This window comes from Colossoma macropomum, unplaced genomic scaffold (genome assembly GCF_904425465.1).
Source record: "Colossoma macropomum unplaced genomic scaffold, Colossoma_macropomum, whole genome shotgun sequence".
In the NCBI taxonomy this organism is placed as follows: Eukaryota; Metazoa; Chordata; class Actinopteri; order Characiformes; family Serrasalmidae; genus Colossoma; species Colossoma macropomum.
Window position 1 is genome coordinate 12,981,953 of NW_023494793.1, and position 27,107 is coordinate 13,009,059.

At 38.4% G+C, this 27,107-nt stretch overlaps 2 protein-coding genes across 2 annotated transcripts; both read right to left on the reverse strand.

The window, feature by feature from the left end:
* Nucleotides 1–836: 836 nt before the first annotated feature.
* LOC118812890 (progonadoliberin-1-like) lies at nucleotides 837–3,685 on the reverse strand. Its single transcript, XM_036578001.1, has 4 exons — nucleotides 3,551–3,685; nucleotides 2,958–3,093; nucleotides 1,047–1,142; nucleotides 837–915 (listed from the first exon to the last, which is right to left on the reverse strand). Exons 2-4 carry the CDS (start codon nucleotides 3,090–3,092, stop codon nucleotides 889–891), a joined length of 258 nt encoding a protein of 85 aa, XP_036433894.1. The 5' UTR covers nucleotide 3,093; nucleotides 3,551–3,685; the 3' UTR covers nucleotides 837–888.
* Nucleotides 3,686–9,327: 5,642 nt separating this feature from the next.
* Nucleotides 9,328–19,679, reverse strand: kctd9a (potassium channel tetramerization domain containing 9a). Its single transcript, XM_036578543.1, has 12 exons — nucleotides 19,521–19,679; nucleotides 17,375–17,496; nucleotides 17,052–17,095; nucleotides 16,843–16,939; nucleotides 15,735–15,793; nucleotides 15,422–15,550; nucleotides 13,727–13,794; nucleotides 13,543–13,638; nucleotides 13,267–13,416; nucleotides 12,434–12,539; nucleotides 11,895–12,028; nucleotides 9,328–10,797 (listed from the first exon to the last, which is right to left on the reverse strand). The coding sequence occupies exons 1-12, from the start codon at nucleotides 19,566–19,568 to the stop codon at nucleotides 10,681–10,683; spliced, it is 1,170 nt and encodes a 389-aa protein (XP_036434436.1). The 5' UTR covers nucleotides 19,569–19,679; the 3' UTR covers nucleotides 9,328–10,680.
* Between the last annotated feature and the right edge of the window lie 7,428 nt (nucleotides 19,680–27,107).

Here is a 27,107-nt window from a genome sequence, read left to right on the forward strand (position 1 = left end):
GGCTTTCCAAAATAAACGTTGCACCACTCGGCTATCAGGTGACGCCTGGCTTTTCACAACTTAAGTCCTGCCACGGGGATATCATAGAAAACATAGCTTTTCATAATAAAGGTAACACCGCTATCAGTAAAACAATACTTCTATAAAATTGTAGTCTTATTATCATGAATATTCCATTTAAAAAAAACAAACTTTTCTAAATAAATCATTTAGTCACCAACAGTCAATCAAATGCACTATTTTGAAACAGATATACTGCCCCCTACAGGTTATCTATTTGTATAATACCACGTTGCTTGAAAAAACTACAGGTTATGTTTTATGTTTAGGTTTAGCTTTGTGGTTTAAGTTAAGGTCAGTAAGACTTAATATAATCTATCATTTCAGCTTAATGTTTGGCTGCATTTTGTAGTGACTTAGCTGAATTTAAAGAGGTGGTGAGCATTTACAGGCATTTACAGTGAATCTAAAGTGTTACCAAAGCAGACCTTATAAAGTCTGTATCATGCTAGAACAAAACATATCTCCAAAATGGTAATTTTACAGGGGAAATAAAAAAAAATGATTAACTTGTAATGAAAGTTAATGTGACAAGATTTCCTAACAAATAATTCTGCACCATTTCTATTAGTCTGATAAGATGAAATATTAACACAACACAGAGGGTGACTACAGTTTTCAAATTGTGCAAAAAAAAAACAAACCAAAACAACAGAAGGGCAGTATAAGGTTTTTGCACGACAGCGACGATATAAAGCTTTAAAGCTGCTATTTTTATTTGTTCATTTGTTCAATCAAGACACTTTGGTCATTAAAGACACACATGTGAGACAAACTGAAGGCACAGTGTTTTATTAAGTGTCTCGGTCAGGTCCTGCGCTGTCACTTTCAGCTTTCGCTGTCAGCAAGACTGTCCTGTAAAGAAGGCAGAAAACATACTTGAATCTTTGTTTCATTACAACTGGACCATTTATGAATTGTTGATTCTTATTAATGAATTCAGGTTGTTTTATCAAAAAAGAAAAAGAAAATAATGCTGCACTCACCAACAGTTCTTTTAGTTTGGACAGTTTATTATGAGGGGACAAATCCACATAATCGCACACGTAGCTTGTCGGGCCCTTTCTTGGGAGATCTTCAGCCTGAGGAATATAATATAAAGAACAGTTTGCCAGCTTATCAGAGAATATATATATATATATATATATATATATATGTATATATATATATATATTATATATATATATGTAATAATATGTATGTATGTGTATACTGATAAGCTGGCAAACCTGGGTGTGATCTTAGACTCCTCTTTTGAAATTATTGCACTGGCTGCCGCTATCATTATTCAAGGGATCTTTAGTAAAGAAGATGGTTCTGTATAGATCCATGATTAAAAGATTCTCTGAAAAATTTAGAAAAGGGTTCTATACAGCACCAAAAGGGGTTCTTCTATTGTTACAGGCTTGACGTCGTAACAACAGAAGAATCTTTTATGGTGCTATATAGAACCCTTTTCAAAAAGTTTCTAAATACATCTACAGTACAATTCTCCATCAATCTGAGTCCTTTGAGTGGTCATGGTTCCACACAGAACCATTTTCTTTGCTAAAGGACCCTTAAAGAGACATCACTTTTAAGAGTGTAGATTTTAAAGTTTTTAAAGGTGCAGTGTGTAAGATTTAGTGACATCTAACAACGAGGTTGCAGATTACAACCAAATGACGGTGACGGTCAGGTTTTCGCTTCTTTTCTGACGAAGATTCAGCCTCTCTTGCGTTTTCTTGTGCTAAATAATAAGTACAAACCTCCATTTGTCAATTTGGGTTCTCAAACTTCTCACAACACAAAATAGTTAGCCAGCACTGGCAGCAACCACTGACTCTTCTTCTTTCTACGTCTTCCAATCAGTGCTATAGCGCCACCAAATTCAACATAAAAACACAAAAGACACTCTTCAAAGCCAGTGATTGGTTTGTCTGTTCTGGGCTACTGTAGAAATATGGAGGAGCAACCAAGGTGCGAAAATTCAGGGGTCCTAGGGGGTCAGGAACCTCCCTAGTAACCTCTTGGACCCCCTAAATATCCCAAAATCAAAAGTCGGGGGGGTTTGCTGTCCATTAGGGAAAAACAGACACCCAAATAGAAATTCAGGTAAAGGTCATTGTTTAGCTGCTTCACCCACAAACCCTCTGCAAGCTTCTGTCTTTGGTATTTTGAACTAACTAGAGATGCAGCACTGGTCTGCCTCAGGGTGGCGCTGTAGCAAAATGGTTCACGCTGTTGGTCCTTCATAGCCTAGCAACTGAAAGGATGCAAAGGATAAACTTACCTCAGAAAAACTTTATAATATGACACAGCATATTTGTAAATATATAAACTTGCTCAATTTTCTACGATGTTACATATTATACACTAATAAAAACATGATTTTTTTGTACTATGTTCCATTGCATTTAGGTCAGCCTAAAGTTTACATACTGCACCTTTAAGACTCTAAATGAGCCATCAACTGCTTACAACTGCTTATGTTCCAACATGTGATCTTAGATCTACAGATACTGGCCTTCTGCAAAAGCCCTCTGTAAAATAAAAACGTGGAGAGGCTCTTTCGGTTTTGTTGGCTCCAAACTGTGGATCTCAATCCCACCTTTCATTAGACCATCAAGCCCAGTGCGCACTTTTAAGAAACATGTGAAAACCTATACCTTTAACTGAGCGTTTCATTAAAATCTACATTTAATTAAAATTCTGTGTCAAGTCTTATAAATTTTGATTTGATTTGATTTTAAATGAATTCTCATAGTTTCTTCTGTTACTGTTAAACTTTATCACCTGTATGTAAAGCACTTTGAGCTGCTACCAGTATGAAAAGTGCTCTGTAAATAATGGTAAGGCCACTATAAACAAATAATAAAGGATGGTACACGCCTGTTACCTAAACCTGTAGGCCTTACCGCCTGCAAAGTGCCCATCAGGCTCTCCGCTGCACGTCTGCCTCCAGGGCTCAGGCCATATGACCAGTGCTGACAGTGCACCTGCAGCACCACAACACAAACCATCATCCACAAGAGAGCACTGCTCACCTTCATCCTGAAAAGAAGAACAGACAACCACTCCGTTGTGCTAAATATGCATTTTTAAAAGGTGCTCAAATATCATAGAAACTGTAGCTTTCCAAAATAAAAATCTCAGTACTCGCAGATTAGGGATAAATAAGGCTTTTCAACATAAAAGCCTTGACACCATGAGGGATATCAAGGGAAAGTGTGGCTTTCCAACATAAATTTGGACGTTAGAAAATACAGCTTTTCAAATTAAACCTATACCCCTTTTAAAATAAAAGTCTTTAAAATTTAGGATCAGAATTGTCCAACAAAAGCAGTGTAAGCTCTTTGAATATTGCTCTAAGGCATTCGTTCTCAAGCCTTTATCAGGTTTTCTGATATTCTGATCAGAACCTTAGAACATCCAGAAGCACTGAGGACTGTTTTGAGAACCACAGCTCTAAGTTTGCCAACACAAGGACACATAATTGGATCTGACTTACCTTTAACTGACCTGTGAAAGAGGTCCCGCTTCTCTTCACAGTTCTGGTTTCAGGGTTTGGCCACTCCTGCTCTCAGCATTAGTGTTCTTATAGCGCTCTTGCTCGTCTCACGCAATCATTTCTCCAGCCCCTCACTGCAGGGGGCTAAGAGCAGAATGAAAGGATGACGAAAGTAAGCACCTTTCAGACACTTCCCACTGAGCATTTTAAGAGATTACTCATAGAAGGCAAATGTTGAAGTTTTTAAAGTGCTCCCATGTGTGAATGAGGAGATTTAAACAGGGATGGATTGTACTGATCGATGAACCAGGAGTGCCGTTACGTCAGGCTTTCGAATATAACACTACTATTTCTGCTACGTCTTTGCAAATAGTTTTAAATTTCTTTTGCCTTATTTTTATCGATTTCAAGATATCAGGATGAGAGTACAAAACAATTCTATGGCCTATGTTGGTGTTTTAATTTCTACATTGAAAGTGAAAATAGCTTACTTTCTATGCACTTCGGTCTATAGTTTGTTTCACCATCTAAAACAGGAGTGTGCAATTTCATCTGCAGAGCTGGTGTGACTACAAACTTTCATTCCAAGCAAGCTGGAGCTGATTCTGAGCGTTTAAAGGTGCAATGTGTAAGATTTGGGGGGGATCTATTGGCGGAAATGGAATAAAGTATGTTTTCATTTGTGTATTATCACCTTAACTATAAATTGTTGTTTTCATTGACTTAGAATGAGCCCTTAAAATCTACAGGGAGTGGGTCCTCTTCCAACAGCCATGTTATGCTGTCATGTTTCTATAGTAGCCCAGAGCGGACAAACCAAACACCAGCTCTGGAGAGCACCTATGGTAAGATTAGACTTCTGTGTTATAAAATATGAAGAAATAAAATAAGTAAATAATTGTAATTTTTGTTTGTATACAGTACAATACCTTGTAACTGTTAACTCCACAATATCTTGTGACTCTGCTTCTTCTGCAGAATGGCAGTCAAGCAAAAACCTTCTATCTTCATTTTTTTTTGTTTTTTTTGGCATAATTTGACAATTCCAGTTATCGTTTATTGTGTTACAATGAAGAACGTAAGTAAAGTTTTTTCCTTCTGTAAAGTTACCATTTTGGAGATTCAAGATATTTTTGTAAATAACTGATGAAGTGCTGACATTTAAAATAGAATTTCATCTTTTTTATGTCTATCATTTGGGAAAGTGTTTGTGAAAGAGAGACATTTACTATTCAACTTTACACCTTAAAACCTTTCTGGCATTTTACCTTCCACTTTTTAGGATGAATTCTAAACAGCAGTTGAATGATGTGAACAACCAGCCTTTAGAAGTTTATACATTCTAAACTTATAAAGGGGATCTAGTATCTGCATAGAAGTGAAACTGAACATATTTTGCTTTTAACCAAGCCAGGAGTTCACACCAAATATACAAACATCCCTGATACCATCAGCCTGCATGACCTCCGTCTCATGATGCAGGATTTCTTGCTTAGCCAGCTAATTTTAGTTTAATTCAACCATCAATCTTTCGTCTCCTGACGGTGGATAATTTTTACTGGACTATATCGACACAGCAACATGTCTCACCTGCTCTGGGCAGGTTAAAAAGGAATTCCACTGATTTGTCTACTTTTACTGCATAATTAAACGTATCAAGTCAGAATTGTTCACAGTGGTGATGATAGGAACCAGACGTCTGAAGAGTTTAATGCCTCTGAAAGCTTGTGCTGTGACTCCTGGTTTCAATCATCACCACTAAAGAAATCTGAGGCAGTTTCTCGACGATGAACCATTTCACATCAAATAACTCGGAATGTCTTTGTTTACATCTCAAAGACTGAATTATTCCCCTTTTAGCTGGGAATTTGGGATCATAAACAGCTCTTGGGCCATTCAATGACACTTTCTGACCAGTCAGAGGCAGAATCCCAACTGAAGTTCCACTTTCTTTGTAACGCTTGTGGCGTTTATCATGTGAAAAATATCAGATTAGAATAATTGATTCATTTTAATGGAGCAGTTCAAATGATTCGTTGTGAGCGTCACTCATGCAGAGTTGGACTGTTCACTCAAACAGCAAGATTAAAGACCAAAAATTAAAAAAAAAAAACAAAAACAAAGGGGGAAAAATGAAGACACGAGAAAAGTTTGATTATAACAGTCTGTTTATGGAAATACACTTCCGTAATAGTGAGTGCAAGACAGTGAGGTGAAAGAAGAGGACATCTCCTCTCTTCCACCTGCCATAAATATAGCCTGATTACATACATACATACATAACATACATAACATACATACATAAATAGCCTGTGCCCTTTCGTTAAGGGTCCAGTAAATTTAGACTCACACTTAAAGTGCAAAAGTCTGCTTTGATTGCCTTCATTCAACAGGAGTACCTACGATTACATACATAAGAGAAATAACAGCATATTGAATCCCATTAACTTTAAGCTATTGCCAGAAAACAGGTCTGACTGAGTTTTAACCACACAGCAATAATCCAGCTGATATTCACACTCGCACAGGGGCCAGACATGATCTCGTAACGAGAACATTTGGGGACAACTATTACAAACTTGGGGAATGTAGACTTATTAGGGTGGAAACAAACTCAAACAAAGAAGAGATTTGCTAATTTTGTGGATGGATGTAACGTGGATGTAACATAAGTTAGCAGAACATACAGGTCCCCCAAATTAGGGGCAGTCGGGGACTGGAGGTTAGGGAACCAGCCCTGTGACCAGAAGGTTGCTGGTTCGATCCTCTCGGCTGACAGTCCATGACTAAAGTGCCCTTGAGCGAGGTACCTAAGCCCCAGTTGCTCCCCGGGCGCCGTGGATAGGGCTGCCCACCGCTCCGGGCAAGTGTGCTCACTGCCCCCTAGTGTTTGTGTGTTCCCTAGTGTGCATGCATGTGGGTGTTTCACTGCACGGATGGGTTAAATACAGAGGTCTAATTCCACAGTGTGCAAACACAGAAGGCTAATGGTTTAAATTAAAATGAACTCCAAATAAGCATGTGTGAAGAACACATTACACACAGTAAAAATGAAGATGAACCCCTGCAAAGGAAAAACAGTTTAGCTAGCTAACTTGTTTTGCTTGTGTTATAGACCACAGACAAGAGAAATCTGGGTGGGTTTAGAGGGAGCGTACCCTTGTCTGCAGGTAATTTGTGTGCAAAAGTTTAACAAGTGTCTCCAGACATGCATTCTCATTTCAAGATCAGGTCTGGCCACACGGGACTAATATTAACACTGAAAGCAATACATGAACTGCAGGGCAGTATGTAAGGAGCAAACACTACACAAACTTATTATTGTAATAGGCTTACAGACAATGTATGAACAATATACATAAGTGCTAAGTGGTCATATGGGTGACCAAGACTTGATGCTAATGCTGTCAGTGACAATGATTTCAGGCCTGTCAAATCAGCAAAGAACCGTTCTATGTGATTACGCTGAGGGAAGCACTATATCTGACAGATAAGCACCCCATTCAAAGCTTTTTGGTGTTGTGTGAACAAAGACAATTTTTATTAGTAGTTACACTACTAATAATGGCAAAAAAAAAAAGGGATTATGAAACATCTGGCGAGAAACAGCCACACAATGGCACAAATGATCATTCAAAAAGGCGTGTTCTTGCTACTGGTGAACTGTTCTGCATATTAATTTATAGGTTAGTATCATTATACCTCGAGCTGACAGCCACTGGGTATGCATAACTCAAAAATACAACAGCAATTTGGTAATTTATCTTTCATTCAACATCCTAGCTTCTATTCATTCACAGTCAACACAAGCCTTCGCATGAGAATCCAAGAGAACAGCACTGACAATGGCCAAAAAAACCCAACCAAACAAACAAAACCCCACGGTCAGTATCCTAAGTGGGAGGTAGATTTGGAACAAACCAGCAAATAAAAGTGATACAAACTGCTGTCATTTGCATTTGCACAACAGAAACGTCAAAAACAGAGGGCACTAATACATTTATATTGCATATTTAATTGTATGCCTAACCTAGAAATTGAAATAGAAATATGAGGTTATGGAATCCATCACCCTTTTCTTTCATATGCACGATATAATATGGCTTCAAATTGAACCTGACGTGCCCTTGAAAATCAAGCAAATCACTCTGCCTAACTGCAGAAAAGCCTCAGAAAAGGCTGCTCTGCCTAACTTCAACATTTCACCAGTTTCAGAGTCTTAAACTCCTAAAATATTCCAGAACTCTGAAATGCTAATGCATTAACTGCCAGTCACTGGCAAACCACAAACTCAATGCTCCGATCTATATGTACTGGTACAGCAAGGCTACTGTTCAAACTACGCAAGAGAGCTTTTTAAAGCCAGAGACTTATACGTTACATTCCCACTGCAGGTAAAAGTGGCCCACGTCCAATCTTTTTCTTCATATGTGACACAGATTTGTCTTTTGTGTGGCAGTATCAACAGCAAAAAACCCACTGACGCTTATTCAAGTCCATGAGAAAAAAAGAGAGCAGATTTGGCCACCTCTGATGATGTACGAACTACTCTACTCTGAGTGCAAATGATGAACCAGCTTCAGTGCGTGAAAGCAAGCGCCAGCCTACCAAAGTCTCATTTACACAAAGCACGCTCTAATTTATGCAATAAAACAACAGCATTTAGTGGCTCACCGAAGGCGGTGCTCTTTGGCGGAGTTTGGGCTACTGACCAAACTTTATGGTCTTAAAACTATGATGACTAGAAAGAATAAAATGTGAAATAAACAAATCGTCTTAGTTTGTCTTAAGATGGTAGAATGATATGACTGTGTAGTGTAGATTACTTAACTGAAATAACATTTTAAATGCTGTATTATTGCAGTGTATGAGATGCTTCTGCACTAGCTGTGTTTTATATTGTTTTTTTTTTGTTTATATCAATGTGCATGTAAATTAAGTACATCCACGTTATGCTGCACAAATTATAAGTATTATTGTTTTTTTCTTTTTCATGCTTATTACTGGCATCACAGATAATACACCTACTAGACTTGAGCTTAATCATACAGATACGCCAAAGATGATGAATAACAAATCTGTGAGTGTAATTGGTGGGCGGTCATTTTATGATTTGACCACACACAACTTTGATAAATAAGGGCTGCTGAATCTGGCAGTTTCAGTTCAGATTTAAGCAAACTTTTATATGTGGAACTGAAATCCCACATGCAGCAACGTGACCTCAATGTGACTGAACTGGAACTGGACTGGAACTAATGCAACTTTAACGTAAATCCAACTGAATTTTCATCACAATTTTGCGTGCATGGGAACAGACCCTTTATGAAAACTTCATTAAAATGCATTACTGTGGTTATGCTTCATATCTTATTTCAATTTGGAGGAGCGAGACAAGCGAGGGCAGCACAAACAAATAAACTTAGCACATTCTAACAAGAAAACAAACTAACAGCTATTCAGCTTTACTTCAAGGACATTTAGAAAAGAGTCAAAGGAGGCTCACACAGATCAAGTCTCCAAAATATATATACATGAAAGAATTGAGCTTCATATCTCTGTTTGGTTGGCTTCCACAATTAAAGAGGAATTTCACCAATTTTGCTAAATTTCTGCAGAATTAAACAGTTAAGATGTAAAGTCATTCTGAATGTTTTGGTGTGAAATGATCTGTTCTAGAGAAACTTATCAAGTCAGAATTGTTCATAGTCGTGGTGATGGGAACTGTCTGAAGAGTTTAATGCCTTTAAAAACTTACTCACAGAAAGTTATTACATTAAATAGTTATAAATACATTGATGCCTGATACATTGTTTTAACATTAACATATCCATTAACAATCCATTCATGGTGGAGGGGTATATGCAGGGAGTTATAGGGCAAATTAATCCCCACAGAATTACAGTTGTACCACTATTTTACCATCATCAACACTACACTTAAAAAAACTGTGGGTGTAGGTTCAGTGGAGATTTTAGACAGTAAATAAAATCGCTGTATTTGTGTTGTAAACATTGCAACCTCTGGTTCCTATCACCACCACTGCAAAGAAATCCAGTCTGCAAGTTTCTCTACAATTGAGAATTTCACATCAAACCACTCTGAATGAATTTATTTACATCTCTGCCACTGAGTATGCAGAAATTTTGAAAAATGGGTGGAATTCCTCTTTAAAACTAGCAGGGAAATGAACAACGTTTACTCTTTTCTGTAAACTTTGTTCAAATGTATTCTGTTTGCCCTCCAAGTGTAAAGTATTGGTTTGCACATGCTGAAGTTCAGTGTCACATAAAAGGAATCTTTTAATCTTAAACAAAGTTCGGACAGCGGTGTTTGGATGAGCATGTTGGGTGGATCAGTGTTCTATTGCACATGCAGGTCAGTTCAGGAGTGAGAATCAGACAAATGTCAAACCCCTCTGAATGAATGTATTAACATCTCTGCACTAAATTATGCAGAAATTTTCAAAAATGGGTGGAATTCCCTTTTAAATTGTAAACAGCAAAATCAGATTTGGATCTGGACCACTTTTTCCTGCAGTCTGAACGCAGCTATAGAGAAACCTGCATATCACATATATGCACTTTCTACAACTAAAATGCAATAGATATTTGGTTGTTTCAATATTACTAAATTTACGTACTTCCACAACACATGGAAAAAAGGTATACATTCACTAAAAATCAAACTTCTAACACTTACAGTCGGTTTCCTAGATACAGTTTAAGCCGAGGTGGAGACTAAAAGGGATTTTGATTAGAGAATAAGAAATGACACCATAGTTTAGTTCAAGACTGGGCTTAATTAGTGTCTGGGAAACCACCTCCTGTGGATTAAATCCAACATAAATATAAATACACACACAAACACATACAAATACAAATACATTTGGTATAACAAATGGTCAAGATGGAGAGTTACATATTTGGAATCCTACACGAGGCTTTCGCCAATAAAGACCCTGGGTGTGCACTAGTGCAAGAGAGTAAAGCTTGGGGGGAGGTTTCTTTTTGAGGGGAGGGGGGTGCCAATATTGCATATATTGGTTCCAAAGGGGCGCATCACACGACATATTGTACAGCAATAGGCTGGCTACTAAGGAAGTGAGAGCGCGGAGTAATGTGGTGTGGTTATCTCACACTCTGTGACATGTGCAGTGGAGTCAGCATCTCTTCAAAGATAGCTCCCTTCACGTTTGAGCCACGCAGATTCGCTTCTTGTAGGTCACAGCCCGAAAGGTCACAGTTCTGACAAGAGAAAGACACAAACATCATAAACATATTTTGGCCAACATGCTGTGATATGGTCTTAAAGGGCCCAGCTTTCCTCACTTGTTTTAAGACTTTTATGTAGTATATAAACATTTTGAAATGTATTCTGAATGTATTTGAAACGTATAATTGTATAACTAAGCTTCAAAATAAGCCCATTTTGACTTCACTGTTTCTGTGACGTCACCAAACCAATGCATTTACATATATGGACAAGGCTGAAAATGTTCATGGTACATGAACCCACACAAATGTTAGGAGTGAGACAGAAGAAAAAGTGGAACAAGGGGAACATACAGTTGTAGACAAAAGTTTGCACACCCTGGTCAAAATTACATGTTTTGCTGATTTGGTGAAAATAAGTAACATATCCTTTACAGAGAACACAATGCACATTTTAATGCATAATTACTGTTTATTTGTTGAATTAAACATATTGGGAGAAAAAAAAAATAAAACATTTTTTTCCCCCAATATGTTAAACTCAGCAAATAAACAGAAATTGTGCACTTAAATACCATACCATGTTCGCTGCACAGGATGTGTTAACTTTTACTTAGAAAATTAACAACGCCAGCCAGTTCAAGCAGTTTTGCATATGACTGTAGGGGCCCTTTAAGAAAATACAGACAATACGGTAAAGACATACAGTACCATCAGCACTTCCAGAACACTGAACAACTACGTGAGCCTGTAAACAATAATGTTATACTAACTACATACACCGCATAGCAACAAATAGCTTATTAAATGTCAACCTGCTGCCACTGTTACCAACTGTTTGTTGCTTCACCCTGATCCTTCGTTAATACTTTTTTTTTTGCTAAGGTTGAACAATAACATTGTTTTGTATTTGTAGTAACAAGTAGATCATTGTTGCTGCTGTTTTGCAGGTGCACTGTTTTAATTTGTTCACAAACTTAAAAAAATAAACATTGTGATACACATTGTACATGATAGAAACGTATTCAAGTACCATAATGTTATATTTTGTTCTATTTCTCTGTTTATCGACTACCCTTATACACAACTTTGTACAATAACCCCATAGCTTAAAACAGTGGCTTTCTCACCTCTAGATCAGTCCCTGCTAATGTGGCCCCTCGCAGGTTGCAGTTCTTCAGCTTGGCATTCTTCAATGTAGCTACGCGCAGGTTTATACCAGTCATTTGACTGCCCTCCATATCCACCCCCTTCAGATTGGCACCTGCCGCACACATAGCAGTTTAGACATTACAATGCTTTAGGAAAAGAGCCTTTAATGTTCAAACAGCATTTTTTCTGTTAGTTCCCAAGCATTACACATGTAGGCAACCAGTGATTGACAGTCCTGTCAAACTAGAATACGCTGCCTATGTAAAGAACAAGTACACCACTCTTTTACCAACACAATCTTATGCAAATTCTACAGGACTGATCAAGAGCATTATTGGGCTTGTTATTTATCCCATAATGAGGTGAACCGGAAAAAGATTTACAGCTCAGTTTGGCTTAAAACACCTCCGTTATGCAAACATTCCAAGACTCACAGCTCCAGAAGCACTGAGAAAGTATAGAAACATTTTTGTTTACCCACTGGTAAAACTCCCCTAGAATACAAAAACATCTGTACCCTCCAGGTTGGCTTTAAGTCCAGATGGGTCCTCGAAGTTACAGCCCTTCAGTGAGGCACCTTCAGCATTGGAGCACAGCATCTTAACACCCTGCAAGTTAGCACCCTGAAACAAAACCACAGAGATTAAAACAGAGGAAACAGACCCTAAACGTCCTGATGGTGAGGGACGGTCAAGCGTAGCAGTGGGTAATATGCCTGCTGCTACACCTGCATAATGTTGATCTAGTATACCGGTTCAAATTCGTCTTCAAATTTTAGTTTTGTCATAATCTTTTTGCCGATATGCTACAAGTAAGCGCAGATAATGCAACATACAGTGTACAACATGCTACGGTTATCCCATATAGCTGAATGGATGAGTGTTGGATATTTTAACAGTCACCCTCATCTCCTGCAGTGTAGTCAGCTGCAGTCTGAGTTACAGTTCATCCAATTTGTTATAGAGGGAGTGAACATTATCAAGATATATGAAAGTAATCTCTTGGGGTAACGACAGCCATTAGCCTATTATAGACACAAGTCCGCTTGATGTGCTTCTGTTTCCTCTCACACCTCTGGTATCACTTTCCTTCTTCAGCTACCTTACACAACACTGCAGTCTCAGGGGCCTCTTTCCATCTACTACTGATAGTGTATATAACTTGTAACATTTACCCAAATTCAGCAGTGTTTGGCCTTCATAGATGTTAGCACGCGTGTACAGGCTGCACATATGAGACAAATAAGAAATCTGGACATGAAACAACATTTAGCCAGAGAGCCAGAGAAGCTGGATGCTTTTGAGGTCTAGTTTCTACGTAGCTCAGGCTGAGGTAAAGAAAGATACATACATCCAGGTTTGCCCCAGAGAGGTCGGCCCTCTCCAGGTTCGAGCAGCACAGGTTTGCTTGGCTGAGATTGCAGCGGCTCAGGTTAGCCATCTTGAAATTGATATAGCGCAGGTCCAGTCGAGAAAGGTCCGCCCCACTGAAATTCAGACCCTGTGTGCGTGAGGATACCAGTAAATAAGGAGTATAAATAAGTCGTCTTCAACAAAAAACAATTCTGTTCAGAGGTCACAATTCCCCATGAAACTGTTACATTTGATCTTGTGTAACTTCCTGTACCTGACAGCGCAGCTCTGATTTGGTGGGCGTGGCGAGAAGAAAACGCACAAACTCTTTTCGGGAGATGGGAGAGTGATCCTCAGGAGGATGGGAGTTCTGCAGAAGTAAATGCAAATCACACAAATCACACACCTACAGACAGGAATGCTCTGGGGTGTTCATCATCAATATTAAAACTACTTACCTTAATGGCAACTTCCAGCTGTTCAGCAAGTCGCTCAATTCCAAAGAACCGCGCTTCTTCTAGGACCCCTGGAAAAAACAGAAACAAATAATTAACCAAACTAGAACATAAAGTCACTTTTGCCTCCCACAGAACCCTAAACATGCTATTACACCATTATATGACCTACATAACCACACCTTTTGTAATCATGCATGATATAATCAATTAATCTCTTAACATCAGGTTTATTTCATACAAAGGCTTATTATTCAGTAACTACAGGAACTACAATGTAGTTTAATGGAGCTATTCTTAGGTTATAGAAGTGTGTAATGTTAAGGGGTCAAAAGAGTAGGTTGATATTTTCAATCTGGCTTGTTGATTCACAGTAATCTATTCTAGGCAACATCATTTGTTTAGAAATTGACAGACTTGATTAGAAATATCAGATACAAATCAAAAGTAATGACTTCCATTTTCTTCAAATAGACTTGGTATTATTTTATTTTTGATGTGTGGCCTCGTAGGAGACATCCAGCACAACAAAACCAACTGATCAAGCCTGCAAGCCGGATTTCTTGCTTAGCCAGCTAACCTTACATTTAGTTCGGTCTAATCCTCACGGCAGAGGACCACTTTTTACACGTCTACATCACCAACTTGTGCAGCATGCCAAACCTCTTCTAAGGCACGTTCGTGATTACAGACAGTAAACAGCTCTTGGACAAGTCAGCGTCAGGCCTCTGTCAATGTTGCGGCAGCCTTCTGTGGACCCTTAAGGTCCATTTCAGGCCACTTTCAGACGTAAATCACATGAAAATTATGACACGAAACAAATCGTAACATATCAATATTAATAATGTAAAAGTAAATTATTACTCCAGTTAGCACTAACACAGCAGCAGTGGCAACAGTGTTATAGTTTCCTATAAGAACATTACTTTTGACATACACTATATAGACAAAAGTATTGGGACACACCTCATAATTACTGAGTTCAGGTGTTTCAGCCACACCCATTGGGTGGATAAAATTGAGCACATAGCCTTGCAATCTCAATTACAAACACTGGCAGTAGAACAAGTCGTACTGATGAGCTCAGTGATTTTAAACATGGCACTGTCACAGGAAGCCACCTCAAGTCAGTGTGAAATTTCTGTCCTGCTAGATCTGCCCAGTTCAACTGTAAGTGCTATTACTGTGAAATAGAAACATCTAGGAGCAACAACAGCTCAGCCACGAAGCGGCAGACCACACAAACTCACAGATGCAACGTCATCACAGTTCCTTTGGGTGTAATGTGTGCGTGTCCCAATACTTTTGTCCATATAGTGTATGTACTATAATTTCTTTTTCTTTTTCCGAAAAACAGGCCACTCCACTCTTCCATCTGCATCATGCGACTGGCTGTTTGACGTGAATGTCACACTTTAATGTGCAAGTGCACATGAAATAATCACAGAGTGAAGTATTTTAAGCCTAGGTTAACAGAGAAACATGTTGTCATGGCTGCATTTATTAGGTTTTGTGAAGTTGAACCTTAGTCAGGAATTCTGCTGAAGCTGAATGAGCTTGGTAGGACAGGCTGCAGAAGACCTGATTACATTCAGTGAGAGTCATGGTGGCAGGACATAAGCTCCACCACTCATCTGAACTGATTCTTCAAAATTCTTGTCCATTAACACTACAATCAACGTAAAATGACACACTTACCCAGTAAGTTGATTCCTTCATTAACGATAAGTTGCCCATGTCGAAGGTAGTTCAGAATAGGCTCAAAGTACTCTGGACTGCGGTCGATGAGGTAGGCTCCTCGCTCATCTTGCTTGTTGCCCCACACATCTATAACACGACGAATAAGGAATAAAACAGGACAGAGGAGTGATAAGAGTGTGTATGGGAACGAACACTGATATTTTCACACACTCTTATCAAATGTGTTTAATACTTTTGTATTGTATACAAGAGAGCGACAAAGAAAAACATGCAAATGTAGTGTGCATGTTTGCTTTATGAAGAACCTTACCCTTCTCTCTAAACATGTGGGCCAGCATGCTATCAGGCTCCTTACTCACAAGAGTACTCCTAATGGGAGAAAAACAATGGATCATCTGAGCCATACAGTTTAACAACTAGAACATTTATACAACCAGAATTGATTTGTTTAAGTCACAGGACTAAAAAAATGAACTAGATATTGCCAGAAAAAGAACTGGAAAAGCACTTCTATCATATCTGAGACACAAGATGGCTATTTATCAAAAACAAGAAAATAAGTGGAAGAAAAAAAAAAACCTTAAAGGTGCAGTGTGTAAGATTTGGAGGATCTATTGGCAGAAATGTAATACAGTATACAAAACCATGTTTCGATTATTGTACTATCACCTGTATCTATGAATCGTTGTGTTTTGGTTAGCTTAGAATGAGCCCTTCTAGACAGGGAGCAGGTCCTATTCCAGCATATTGCCCCGGCATGTTGCACTGCCGTGTTTCTACAGTAGCCCAGAACAGACAAACCAAAAATTGGCTTTAGAGAGTGCCTTTAGCGTTTTCACGTTGAAGCGGCATATTGAGTTTGGGGACGCTACAGCACTAGTTGGAAGACGCAGAAAGAAGAAGAGTCAGTTGGTGCTGCCAGTGCTGGCTAACCATTTTGTGTTGGCATTTGGAGGACCATACTTCTTATTTAGCACAAGAAAAAATAAGGGAGACTGAATCCTCATTGTCAAAGAAGCAAAAACATGATGGCCATCTTAGGTTCTACCACACGCTTGGAAAGGGAGGGGTGAGGGAGGGCTATTCAGTTGGCTGCAATCTCCAACTTCATTGTTAGATGCCACTAAAGCAAACACACTTCACCTTTAAAGGTGATATTTTGCTGTACATTTTAGCAAACAGCTTCTATTTATTTGTTGAGTTTAACAGTAGAAAAAATATAAATATGGCCTAACTTTTGGACAAATTCTGTGATTTTTTTCTCAATATTTAAAATCAGCAAATAAACAGTGTATGTATTACCTTATTTTCACTTGGAACATCAACAAATCATGTCATTTGACCAAGGTGCCCAAACTTTTGCATATGATTGGACATGAATCCCACAGTTAGATGTTAATAAATACTATACTACGTACCGTGTGGTCGTGAAGAGCCGCCCACCAATATTCAAAGTCAGCCAATCAGTGTGGGAGCCTGAACGGTCCTCGGCTGCCTTCCCCTCACTCTGAGGATCTGAAACACAAACACGTACATGCATGTTCTCTGTTCCATAAAAGGTGCTTTGAGGACAAATTCAGTGCATTTCCAGGTATACAATAACACTGCAAAGTTCATCATGACTTACCGACAAATGCTTCTCCCTCTGACACATACAGCACATCATCATCTCTGTAAAGAGAGATAAAAATCACTAGTAATCAATGAGTACCGCCAAGCCATACATCTGTGCTGTGGGGCTTCAGCACTAAGTTACAAGATGAAATACAAGGATACTGACCTAAATATTAAAACATATGTTAGAAAGAAATGTTCTAAATCCAAACAGTCTCCAAAACAGTAGGACATTACCGCTACATTGGACCAAAGTAGGTCTTCAGATGAGGATGCCTCATCACAAAAGCGTGTACTAGCTTATGACCAGGAACTTAAATCTAAATGTAATCTTACCTAATCAGTGCTATATCATCGATGAGCCCTCCCTTGCCGTTGTATAAGTTACTAGCCCTGATTCCCAGTTTATTGCTGGCGACGGATAAGAGATCTGACAAAGTGCCATATACTGCTACAACCTGCAAGAAGGAAGAGAGAAGGAAGGAGTCGAGATGACTGTGAAACAGACTAGAGCAGTTAATGCTGGGTAGAACCGAAGTGAACTGAATTGTGCTGAACTGTGAACAGACATTAAAACACATACAGGGAGCTGTACCCAAAACAGTACCCAAAGAAAACATTACATATGAAACTCAGATGGTATGTGTAGCTTCACTGGTGGTTTTGGATAGTAAATAAAATGGCTATATTTGTATGGTAGACATTGTAACCCCTGGTTCCCATCACCACCACTGTAAAGAGATTAGAGTCAGTAAATGTTATCTACAATAAAACAGTTTACATTAAACCACACTGAATGACTTTGTTTAGGTCTCAGCATTTGAATTATGCTGATTATTTTTTGAAAAATCCCTCAAAGTCCCACTATTGCATTTTTGCAACATTCACAAAAACCACTCAAATTTTGTGTATTCATGTCTTTTATTTGTTTGTTGTAACTACATGTGAATATTTACATGGCAATTTGCTCCAAGACACAGAGAAAGGGTCTCTGGTTTTTGCATGCTGCCAAATTCAGATCATTATTGCTTGCATTATTGCTGAGTATAGAGTATGAACCGCTGTGATATTTAGTCAAATGTAGGCATAAATACTGTTTAAACTGTGGCTAAATAGGAACTTGGCTGAAAAAAAAAGAAACCATTCAGAGTTTGTTGGTTCCTGGTGGTGTCCAATAGTCAATAAGGATATTTTGTTTTTACTGATAAGTTGATATTACAGTATAAAAGATTATAATAGTCTAAGAGGACGTCTGGGACTGATGCCACATGCACTGAATGGTTTCCTGATAGGATCTGAAGATATCCTGCAAGAAACTAACTTTAAAGGTAACTAAAAGCCAATAGCCATTAGAAAGCAAAACCATCAGGTTTTAATCCTAATGGGTCTAATAGTCTTTTTCCAGCAGTGAAGCCAAACTCAGCCTCATTGATTTAGGTGCAGGGGTTTTCTAAACCTCTTATGGTTCTATGTCCAACATTACCTGACCACTCTTGAAGAAAGTGTCTACCATTGGTGCCATATACTTAAAACAAATGCTAAAATAACAGAGAACTAACATTACAACTGAAAAAGATGGTTCTTCAAGGGTTTATTAGTAAAGGAAATGGTTCTATTTAGATCCATGAGTTCTACAAAGCACCACTTCATGCTTAAATGGTTCTTTGCATGGTAAAATGGTTCTTTAAATTGATGGAGAATGTGTTGTATATGGTTCTGCACAGAAGCATTTTGGAAATAGTTCTATATAGCACCAAAAAAGGCTCTTCTATTGTTACAAGCTAAAAGAACCCTTTTGGTGCTATATAGAACCATTTTCAGAAATGTTCTCTAACGTTATAGAACCACATACAACACATTCTCCATCAATCTGAGGGACCATTTCACCATTCAAAGAACCATTTAAGCATGAAGTGGTGCTCTGTTGAACTGATGCTTCTACACAGAACCACTCCCTCTACTAAAGAACCCTCGAAGAACCATCTTTTAAAGAGTGTACTGTAAGTCAGGGTCATCGTCGAAGTTCCGCACGAAGTTAATCCTTCTAGCTAACCTAGCTGGCTAACCGACTACGGGCCTTTTCAGTAGATGCTATTATCGTGGCCAATGTCCGAGAGCTAGAACTTAGACATGATACACACCAAATATACCCTGTTCACATCTATGTTGGTCACAATAAACACCATTTATACAAATATTACACACAGTACGGTTAATATTACCCACCACCCCTGCATAAACAGACACAGGCGACATGCTAACTTAGTTTACATTACCACACTATCACTGTAATACGAAGCTGAAGTCAGCTTGATATTCGCCTCAGTTCAGTTGACCCGCTCCACCTTAAATGGTGCAGCAGTTCCATGTAACTGCTGTACTATTTAAGGTGGAACGGCACAATTAGAACAAGAAGCTGGCGAATAGGAAGCCAACTTCAGCCTCGTCACTGTAATGAACTCTTTGGCGTACAAACACTCACCTTGCCATTTTTGGAGGAGCCGTTGACAAAAAGCGTAACCCTTCGCATTCTTTGTTTAAGCTGTTATTATGTACAGTATTGCGTTTATTGAAAATTATAACGATAATCTGTGAGGTTTCTACCTCCAACTCATCCCCCAGTCAGAAACAACCTAAACCAGCTTCAGTGCGGTGAGATTACACGGCCGCCGTCCAATCAGAGCGAGCGTATTGTTACCAGCCCAGGCAGCAGACCAATCACGACGCAGCATTCCACAATCTGGACCGCGGGGCCGGCCAATCAGACACAATTGTGGTGTAGCTTCACTCGGGAGGAATTTGCAAAGGGAAATGATTACCTCAGTGTGGGCTTTCAGGACCAGCGAGTTGGGCTTGAATGACTCACATGAATCACAAATTAGAAACATTTGGCGGACGAAAACGGCCTGAGAGTAAAGCAGAAACATCACAGCGTAGTTGCAGCGAAGTTTGTTAGTGTAGTGAAATGTTACTGAATGGCAGAGATGGGTAGTGACTCCATTTACACAGTCATCCACATGATTTAGACAGGTTTACTCATACTTGAGTATGGTTGTGAAGAAAGAAATGTCCTTTGCTCATTTCTGTTTCAGTCCTTCACATTTTCCAGATCCTTTTTTAGGTTCAATTTCACTTTTTCTTCATTTTGCAACTCTCACCTCTAAGCCTTAGCATTTATTTTATGACAAAAAAGAGAATAGAGCCTAACAAACTTCTTGTCCTATGCTAATAGAAACATAATAGATGTACCAAGAAGTTTTACTATAAACAGAGCTCACTCACACACACACACACACACACACACACTATCTAGGCCGCTTATCCTTCTGGGTCTCGGGGGTTGCTGGAGCCTATCCCAGCTGTCATTGGGCAGAAGGCAGGACACATCCTGGAAAAGGTTGCCAGTCCATCGTAGGGCTAAACTGAGCTCATTATTATTTTACTTCATTTGTTTATTTTTATACCTTTTTACTCCTTATTGAGTTGTTTTGGTAGCTACTTCCACTTCAGCTTGAGTCATTATTTCACTGAAGTAAAACCACTTTCAGCAGAGTCTGGGTTTAGGCACCTCTACCCACATCTTCTGAGTCTATATGGATTTGTTTTAACCAAACTGATTGAAGACTTCTATCCTATTTAAAGACTCAAAGGCTTTCAAAACATGTTCTTTGAACAGGTCAATCAATGGGTCTGTTGACAAAAACAGAGAACTTGAAGTTATTGATCCACAGTTATTGGCACCTACGATCAATTGTCTTGTCTATAAGGTTTAACAACCCTGATTGCTTATTGGTATGATACAGTATAGAGTATGAACTGCTGGGAGATGTAGTTTTAGTGATATCTACTCAAATGTAGGCATAAATATTGTGATTTAAACTGATGGCTGAATAGGAACTCAGCTGAAAATCATAGAAACCATTAAAGGTTTCTGTTGGTGTCCAGAAGTCACTAATGGTATTTTGTGTTCTCCTGATGAGTTGATATCACAGTGTAAAGGACTCTAATGGTTTAACAGGTGTTCTGGGACTGATTCTAGGTGCATCTGATGGCTTCCTAATGGGATCTAAAGGTGTGCTACAGGAAACTAGTGATCTCCAATGGTAAGCATTAAGCCAATTCCCATTAGAAAGCAAAAACATCAGGTTTAATCTGAATTCTAATGATCTTTGTTCAGCAGGGTAAATGACTGACCAAAACTTCTCAATGCGTATTCAGTAATAGCTCCCTGCACTTTAAGGCTCTAAAAACTATTGATATATTGATATTCTAGCATTACAGAAGCATGATAATGGTTCCTCAAGGGTTCTTTAGTAAAGAAAATGGTTCTAAATAGACCATGAGCACTCAAAGAACCCTTTGCATGATCAAGAGTTCTTTGCATCATGACATGGTTCTTCAGATTGATGGAAATTGTGCTGTAAATGGTTCTATATAGAACCTTTTTGAAAAGAGTTCTTTATAGCAACAAAAAGTGTTCTTCAATTGCAACAAGCTTGACACTTTAACAATAGAAGAACACTTTTTGGTACTATAAGGAACCCTTTTCATCCACAGCACATTCTCCATCAATCTGAAGAAACTTTTCACAATGCAAAGAACCCTTTAATCATGCAAAGTGTTCTTTAAGTGTTATGGTTCTATACAGAACCATTTTCTTTACGAAAGAAGCCTTGAAGAACCATAATTTTTAAGTGTGTTGATTTAAAATGTACCATTCTAGGGCAACTCAGAATTGTTCACCCCATGAAGCATTTACCATCTGAAGCATTTAATGCCTGTTTCCTTCACAGAAAGGTATCGCATGAAATGGTTATGAATATGATGCCTGAGACGTAGTTTTACGATAGTTTTGAGAAGGTTTTGGCCTAAAGTGTTGTATGAAAGAGTGCTGTATGGAAAAATAGTCTCTAAAGAAAACTTAAGGCTGATTTAACATTATTTTACTGTTATCAATATTACATATAAAAACTCAAAAGGCACGTTCACTGGTCGTTTTGGATAGTATGGTCGTATTTGCGTTGTAGACCTCACAACCCCTGGTTCCGATCACTACCACTGTAAGGAAATCCAAAGTTTCTCTACAATGAACCATTTCACATCATACTGCTCTGAACTGACTTTGTTTATGTCTCAAGGATTGAATTAAGATGAATATTTGAAAAAGCAATGGATTTTTTGAAAAGCAGCAATCGCAAATTTTCCTTAGTAGTGACTAAATCCCCTTAAAACAAAGTTAGGGAAGTTAGAGGAGTTAGAGATGTTAGTTCGCACTGCTAGCCAAACACTATTAGTCATTTCTCTTTGGGATGGGCGGATTAATACTGATGCACTGATACCTCAGATTCCCTTTTGATCCTTACATTAAATTGTTTTAATGAAATTGAATGTGTAGCAAATAAATGTGCAGAATATGAACATACATACATTTACTACCAATTCCTATATAGCTTTACTACATACTCAAAATACATACTACATACATTACATGCTTATTATGTACTGCATTTAAATGCACTTACAAATGCCTACATACTACATTTAAACACATACTGTATACTACATGGATGCATAATACATGCTTAAAATGTATACTGTGTACTATGTAATGCTTACTACATATTTAAATGTGTCCTAGGTACGACACATAGATGCATACCACATATCTAAAATGCATAGTACATACTACATATAATATGCACACTACATACTTAAAATGCATTCTACATACAGATACACACTAAACATTTAGCAAAATACGAATACGAACCTACATGTGCATAATACATACTTTTATTACTAATTACTGCTTACATTTACTACATAAATGCATACTATATACTTATCTATATGCTTTTAGAAGTCTACTAGAAAATAAAATGCATACTACTTAGTAATAATACATAGTACATACTTAAAATATGTAACCACATACTACATAACATTTTTACACTTAAAATACATACTACATAATACACATAAATAAAAGTGCATACTAAAAATTCATACTACATATGAATAAGTGTACTACATACTTACTCATATTCTGTACTACATATAGATGCATATTATACACTTAAACACATACTAGGTACTGCATAGAGATATTCCAGCAATATCTCTACAGCATATTACATACTTAAAGTTCATAATAGGCACTACATACAGTCTAGATCCATGCAGGATAGGGACATATACAGGCATTACCCAGGTATACAGTGATATGTCTAACATTGAGTAATTTCATTGTCTAACTTTTGAAACACTCACTGTTTCAATACAATAGTGCAAAGTCGATGAATAGATACACACAGAGTTAGATTGGACAGATAAGACAAAGGCAAAGATTTTCAAACACTTGACAGTACAGAAATCACAAAGATTTCCTCTTTTTAAGACCACATAAACAGTGCACAAGGAGACTTTTAAAAGCAGCAGTATTAGAACCGAAATAGCCTTATTTTCCTGCCCACTAGATGGCAGTAGAGCATCATACTGTGTTTCACCCTTGACTTTCACTGAGAAACAACCCTGCTAAAAAAATACTGTTAGTAGCATTAGGATTAAAACCTGATGGTTTTGCTTTTTAATGGGAATGGCTACTAATGGCTCAATGGTTACCATCAGAGACCACAAGTTGTCTGTAGGACACCTTTAGATCCCATTAGGAAACCAATAAAAATGCATGTGGAATCAGTCCTAGGACACCTGTTAAACCGTTAGAATCATGGACGCCACCAGGAACCAGCAAAAACCTTTTCAGCAGGGTAAGTAGGCCACATGTGCCTTGAAATTTACATCAAAAACAATCTAAAGCAGGGGTCGACAGCCCAAAGGTTAAGAGCTATTTTGTCTTTTCAGTAAAAATCAAACCACCTTGGGCGCCACAACATTTTATGTCCATTGTACTATCTTGGCTGTAAATATGTCTCAGTATGTGCTGATGTGTTAGTATTGGATAAAATATATTATAAATGAAAACGCAGACCTACTTTGCTCTGCTTTAAGCTTTAGCTTAGCTGTAGCCGCTTTTCCTGCATCTCCATTTCCATAGAAGTAGAACAGCTTCCTGTAAAATGTCTATCAACATTCGACTTTTTACGAGGCTGAAGTCGCTTCTCATTCGCCAGCTTCTTTTTCGAATTTTTCCAACACCTTAAATGGTGACACCTTTTAAGGTAGAACAGGAAAATTTCCTCACCTTCGCGACTTTTTAGTGTTTGACAGTTTCTCATCGCAAATTAAACGTATCAGGACCCCAGCTGGAGTGATTACAAATGCCAGTAAGGCCATTCGTATCCAAATTATCGATGTTCATCTTAAATCTCTCTCTTTGCTTTTTCGTTAGCTACTGGATAGCTAGGCCAGATTGTTGTCATTGCTATGATGACCAGCAGTCTGCGCACAAATCTTCAAGGGTAAAGGCTGGTGAATTAGCAAATTATCCAAAATTTAAGACCATTTATTGTTAAAACTGTTAGAACGATCAGCAGAGCTTTATTTTACTGTGAAGGAGGATTATTTTATTTTTACCTGAAAATCTAATTCTGCTGTGGAGCCACAACAGGACAGTAAAAGAGCCACGTGTTGCCAACCCCTTCTCTAAAGTCTAAGAATAACAGACAAATACTAATTGTCTGTTTTTACCTCAACTGCATTGCCTAGTCACAAAGGCGTTTCACCGTTTCTCTGGAAAACAGTCAGTTTGTCAGCTGATCCAACAATGTATAAATTCACTAAATGATGTGGGAAGTTTATTATATTAAATCTGTATGAAGTTCAGTATCCCATTTTTATAGTTCAGTGTCAAAGAAATGAAGAGGTGTCGTCTTTGCTTGCTTAAGTAGTGTACTTAGTGCACAGTACTGATATATATCTTGAATGCTCCATAAATCATGCTGAAGTTTACAGTTAGGCCACAGTTTTCATGAGTGCAATAAGGCTTATCTGTCAAATCTCCGGAATCCTGATTAGCCTACATAACATATCAGGCCTTTTCACAAACCCACAGTCTAACCGAGTTGGTCAAGGGTCTGCAGTTAGAAGTTAAACAAAGATTTCTGGAGATTTTACAATTTAATGAAGTGACAGGCATTCAGTAGTGAGTGAACAACAGTAATCTTTTCAGCAGTATCTCCACAGTGTATAACTGCTGTCCAAAAAAACATCTCCAAAATGGTAAGTTTACAAGAAAAAACAAAACTTTTTCTACTTTCAATGTAAGTTTAGGTAAAGACATTTTATTCAAGGCTATTTTGGAGCATTTCTAATGGTCCAGTCATCAAAAATTAGCATACGATGTGAAGGGCATGCATGGTGGCAGCATAAATAGCACTGTCTCCTCACAGCAAGACAGGCCTGGGTTCAATTCCCCGGCCGGGGAGCTTCCATGTTCTCCCCGTGTAGGCATGGGTTTTCTCCGGGTGCTCCAGTTTCCTCCAGCGGTCAAAAGACATGCAGTTAGGTAAACTTGGAGATACTAAATTCCCCCTAGCTGTGAGTTTGCATGAATGTCTATTTCTGTGTGTCTGCCCTGGCGCCCAATGACCGCTAGGATTGGCTCCAGCACCCTCCACAACCCGGGAGGATAAGCGGCTTAGATAATGTGTGTGTAAAGGACAGCTGCTGTGTTCAAATTATGTAGAAGGAAAAAAATGGAGATTTTGTTTTGTTCACTTTTTAAAGGGTGCCGATATGTACTTTATGCATACTATTTAATATAATACCTATGGAACGTAATCAGCTGTTCACAGCATTAGCTTTCATACATACACCATGAGATATATAATCATGAGACAGAGTTATATCACTGCAAGACCATTTCACCCACTACCCCTTCCTGGTGTAGCTGCAGACCCGTTTGGCCTAATAACGTGTCTCAGATAAGCTACAACTAATAACCTAATTAAACATCAAACAAGCATGTTTGCATTTATGCAGGTACAAGCTAAAATAGAACACGCTAGAAGCGCTAATGAAATCCTTTAAACAATCAGGCAATGAGTGACAATATCCTGTTTACAGCCGAACGACTCTCACATGGCGAGCACAATCTTATCTTTGGCAAGAAAAAAGTGCTGTTTTTCAAAATGTCACTGCATGTCTGTAACTGCTCACGCGCTCTGCAAACACACACAGCAGATAATCGCCTGTCTCACTGTCCACTGTTGACAGTTTGGCCAGCAGATGAAGGGAAGTTTCCCATTGTCCGTGTCTCCATGTTTGGGGAACGTGGGCTGAATATTATCTCCTTGAAGAATAAATTAGATAAGGCAGACTATGGACAAACGCCGTGAACTTTGTGTCTGGTACAGGAAAAAAGCTACAACTGACCTTAAAAGACTTTGTTACATAGCAAAACTCAACCAGTTTTGAATGAATTCTTAGGGCCGGATTACGCCTCGCCTTAGACTGCAATTTTTAAAAATGTATTATTATTAATTTCTGATTATTCAAGCGTAAACCAAGTTGTTGAGTAGTTTGATGTGAAATGGATCATTGTAGAGGAACATAGGGGCTTTCTTTACACTGGTGGTGACCAGAGGTCATGATGTCTACAATGCAAATATAGATATTTTCTCTTTTCCATCGAAAATGACCAGTGAGTCGTCTGCAGTTCAATATATAATGCTGATAATGATTAAGTGGAGGTGAATCTGAAAAAATATGGGGACTATTTTGCAATACAGCACCCTGCATGTACCTCTCCGTCATGAATAGATTTAAAAAATATGTTTTGCTGCACTGTGATGGAGTGGCAACCTGTCCAGGGTGTTTCCTGCCTTTCACCCAATAACCACTGGGATAGGCTCCAGCTCCCCCCACGACCCAGAAGGATAAACGGCCTAGATAGTGTGTGTGTGTGTGTGTGTGTGTTTTGCTGCAAAGCCTTACTTCAGAACTTTCATAAATCAATGTCTCAGGATTTAGTATTCATAACCATTTCATGTAATAGCTTCCTGTGAGAGATCTGTCAGAGGCATTAAACTCTTCTGACGTCTGGTTCCCATCACCACCACAGTGAACAATTCTGGCTCTGTAAGTTTCTCTAGAACGGAGCATTTCACAC

Excerpts from the sequence above, each read along its gene's own strand:
- LOC118812890 (XM_036578001.1), bottom strand. The coding sequence starts at position 3,092 with ATGAAGGTGAGCAGTGCTCTCTTGTGGATGATGGTTTGTGTTGTGGTG. Across the intron at positions 1,143-2,957 it reads TGATGGGCACTTTGCAGGCG|GCTGAAGATCTCCCAAGAAA; the intron begins GTAAGGCCTACA and ends TATATTCCTCAG. Across the intron at positions 916-1,046 it reads CCAAACTAAAAGAACTGTTG|GACAGTCTTGCTGACAGCGA; the intron begins GTGAGTGCAGCA and ends CCTTCTTTACAG.
- kctd9a (XM_036578543.1), bottom strand. The coding sequence starts at position 19,568 with ATGCGAAGGGTTACGCTTTTTGTCAACGGCTCCTCCAAAAATGGCAAG. Across the intron at positions 15,794-16,842 it reads CGGCTCTTCACGACCACACG|GAGTACTCTTGTGAGTAAGG; the intron begins GTACGTAGTATA and ends TTCTCCCATTAG. Across the intron at positions 13,795-15,421 it reads TGAAGGAATCAACTTACTGG|GGGTCCTAGAAGAAGCGCGG; the intron begins GTAAGTGTGTCA and ends TGTTTTTTCCAG.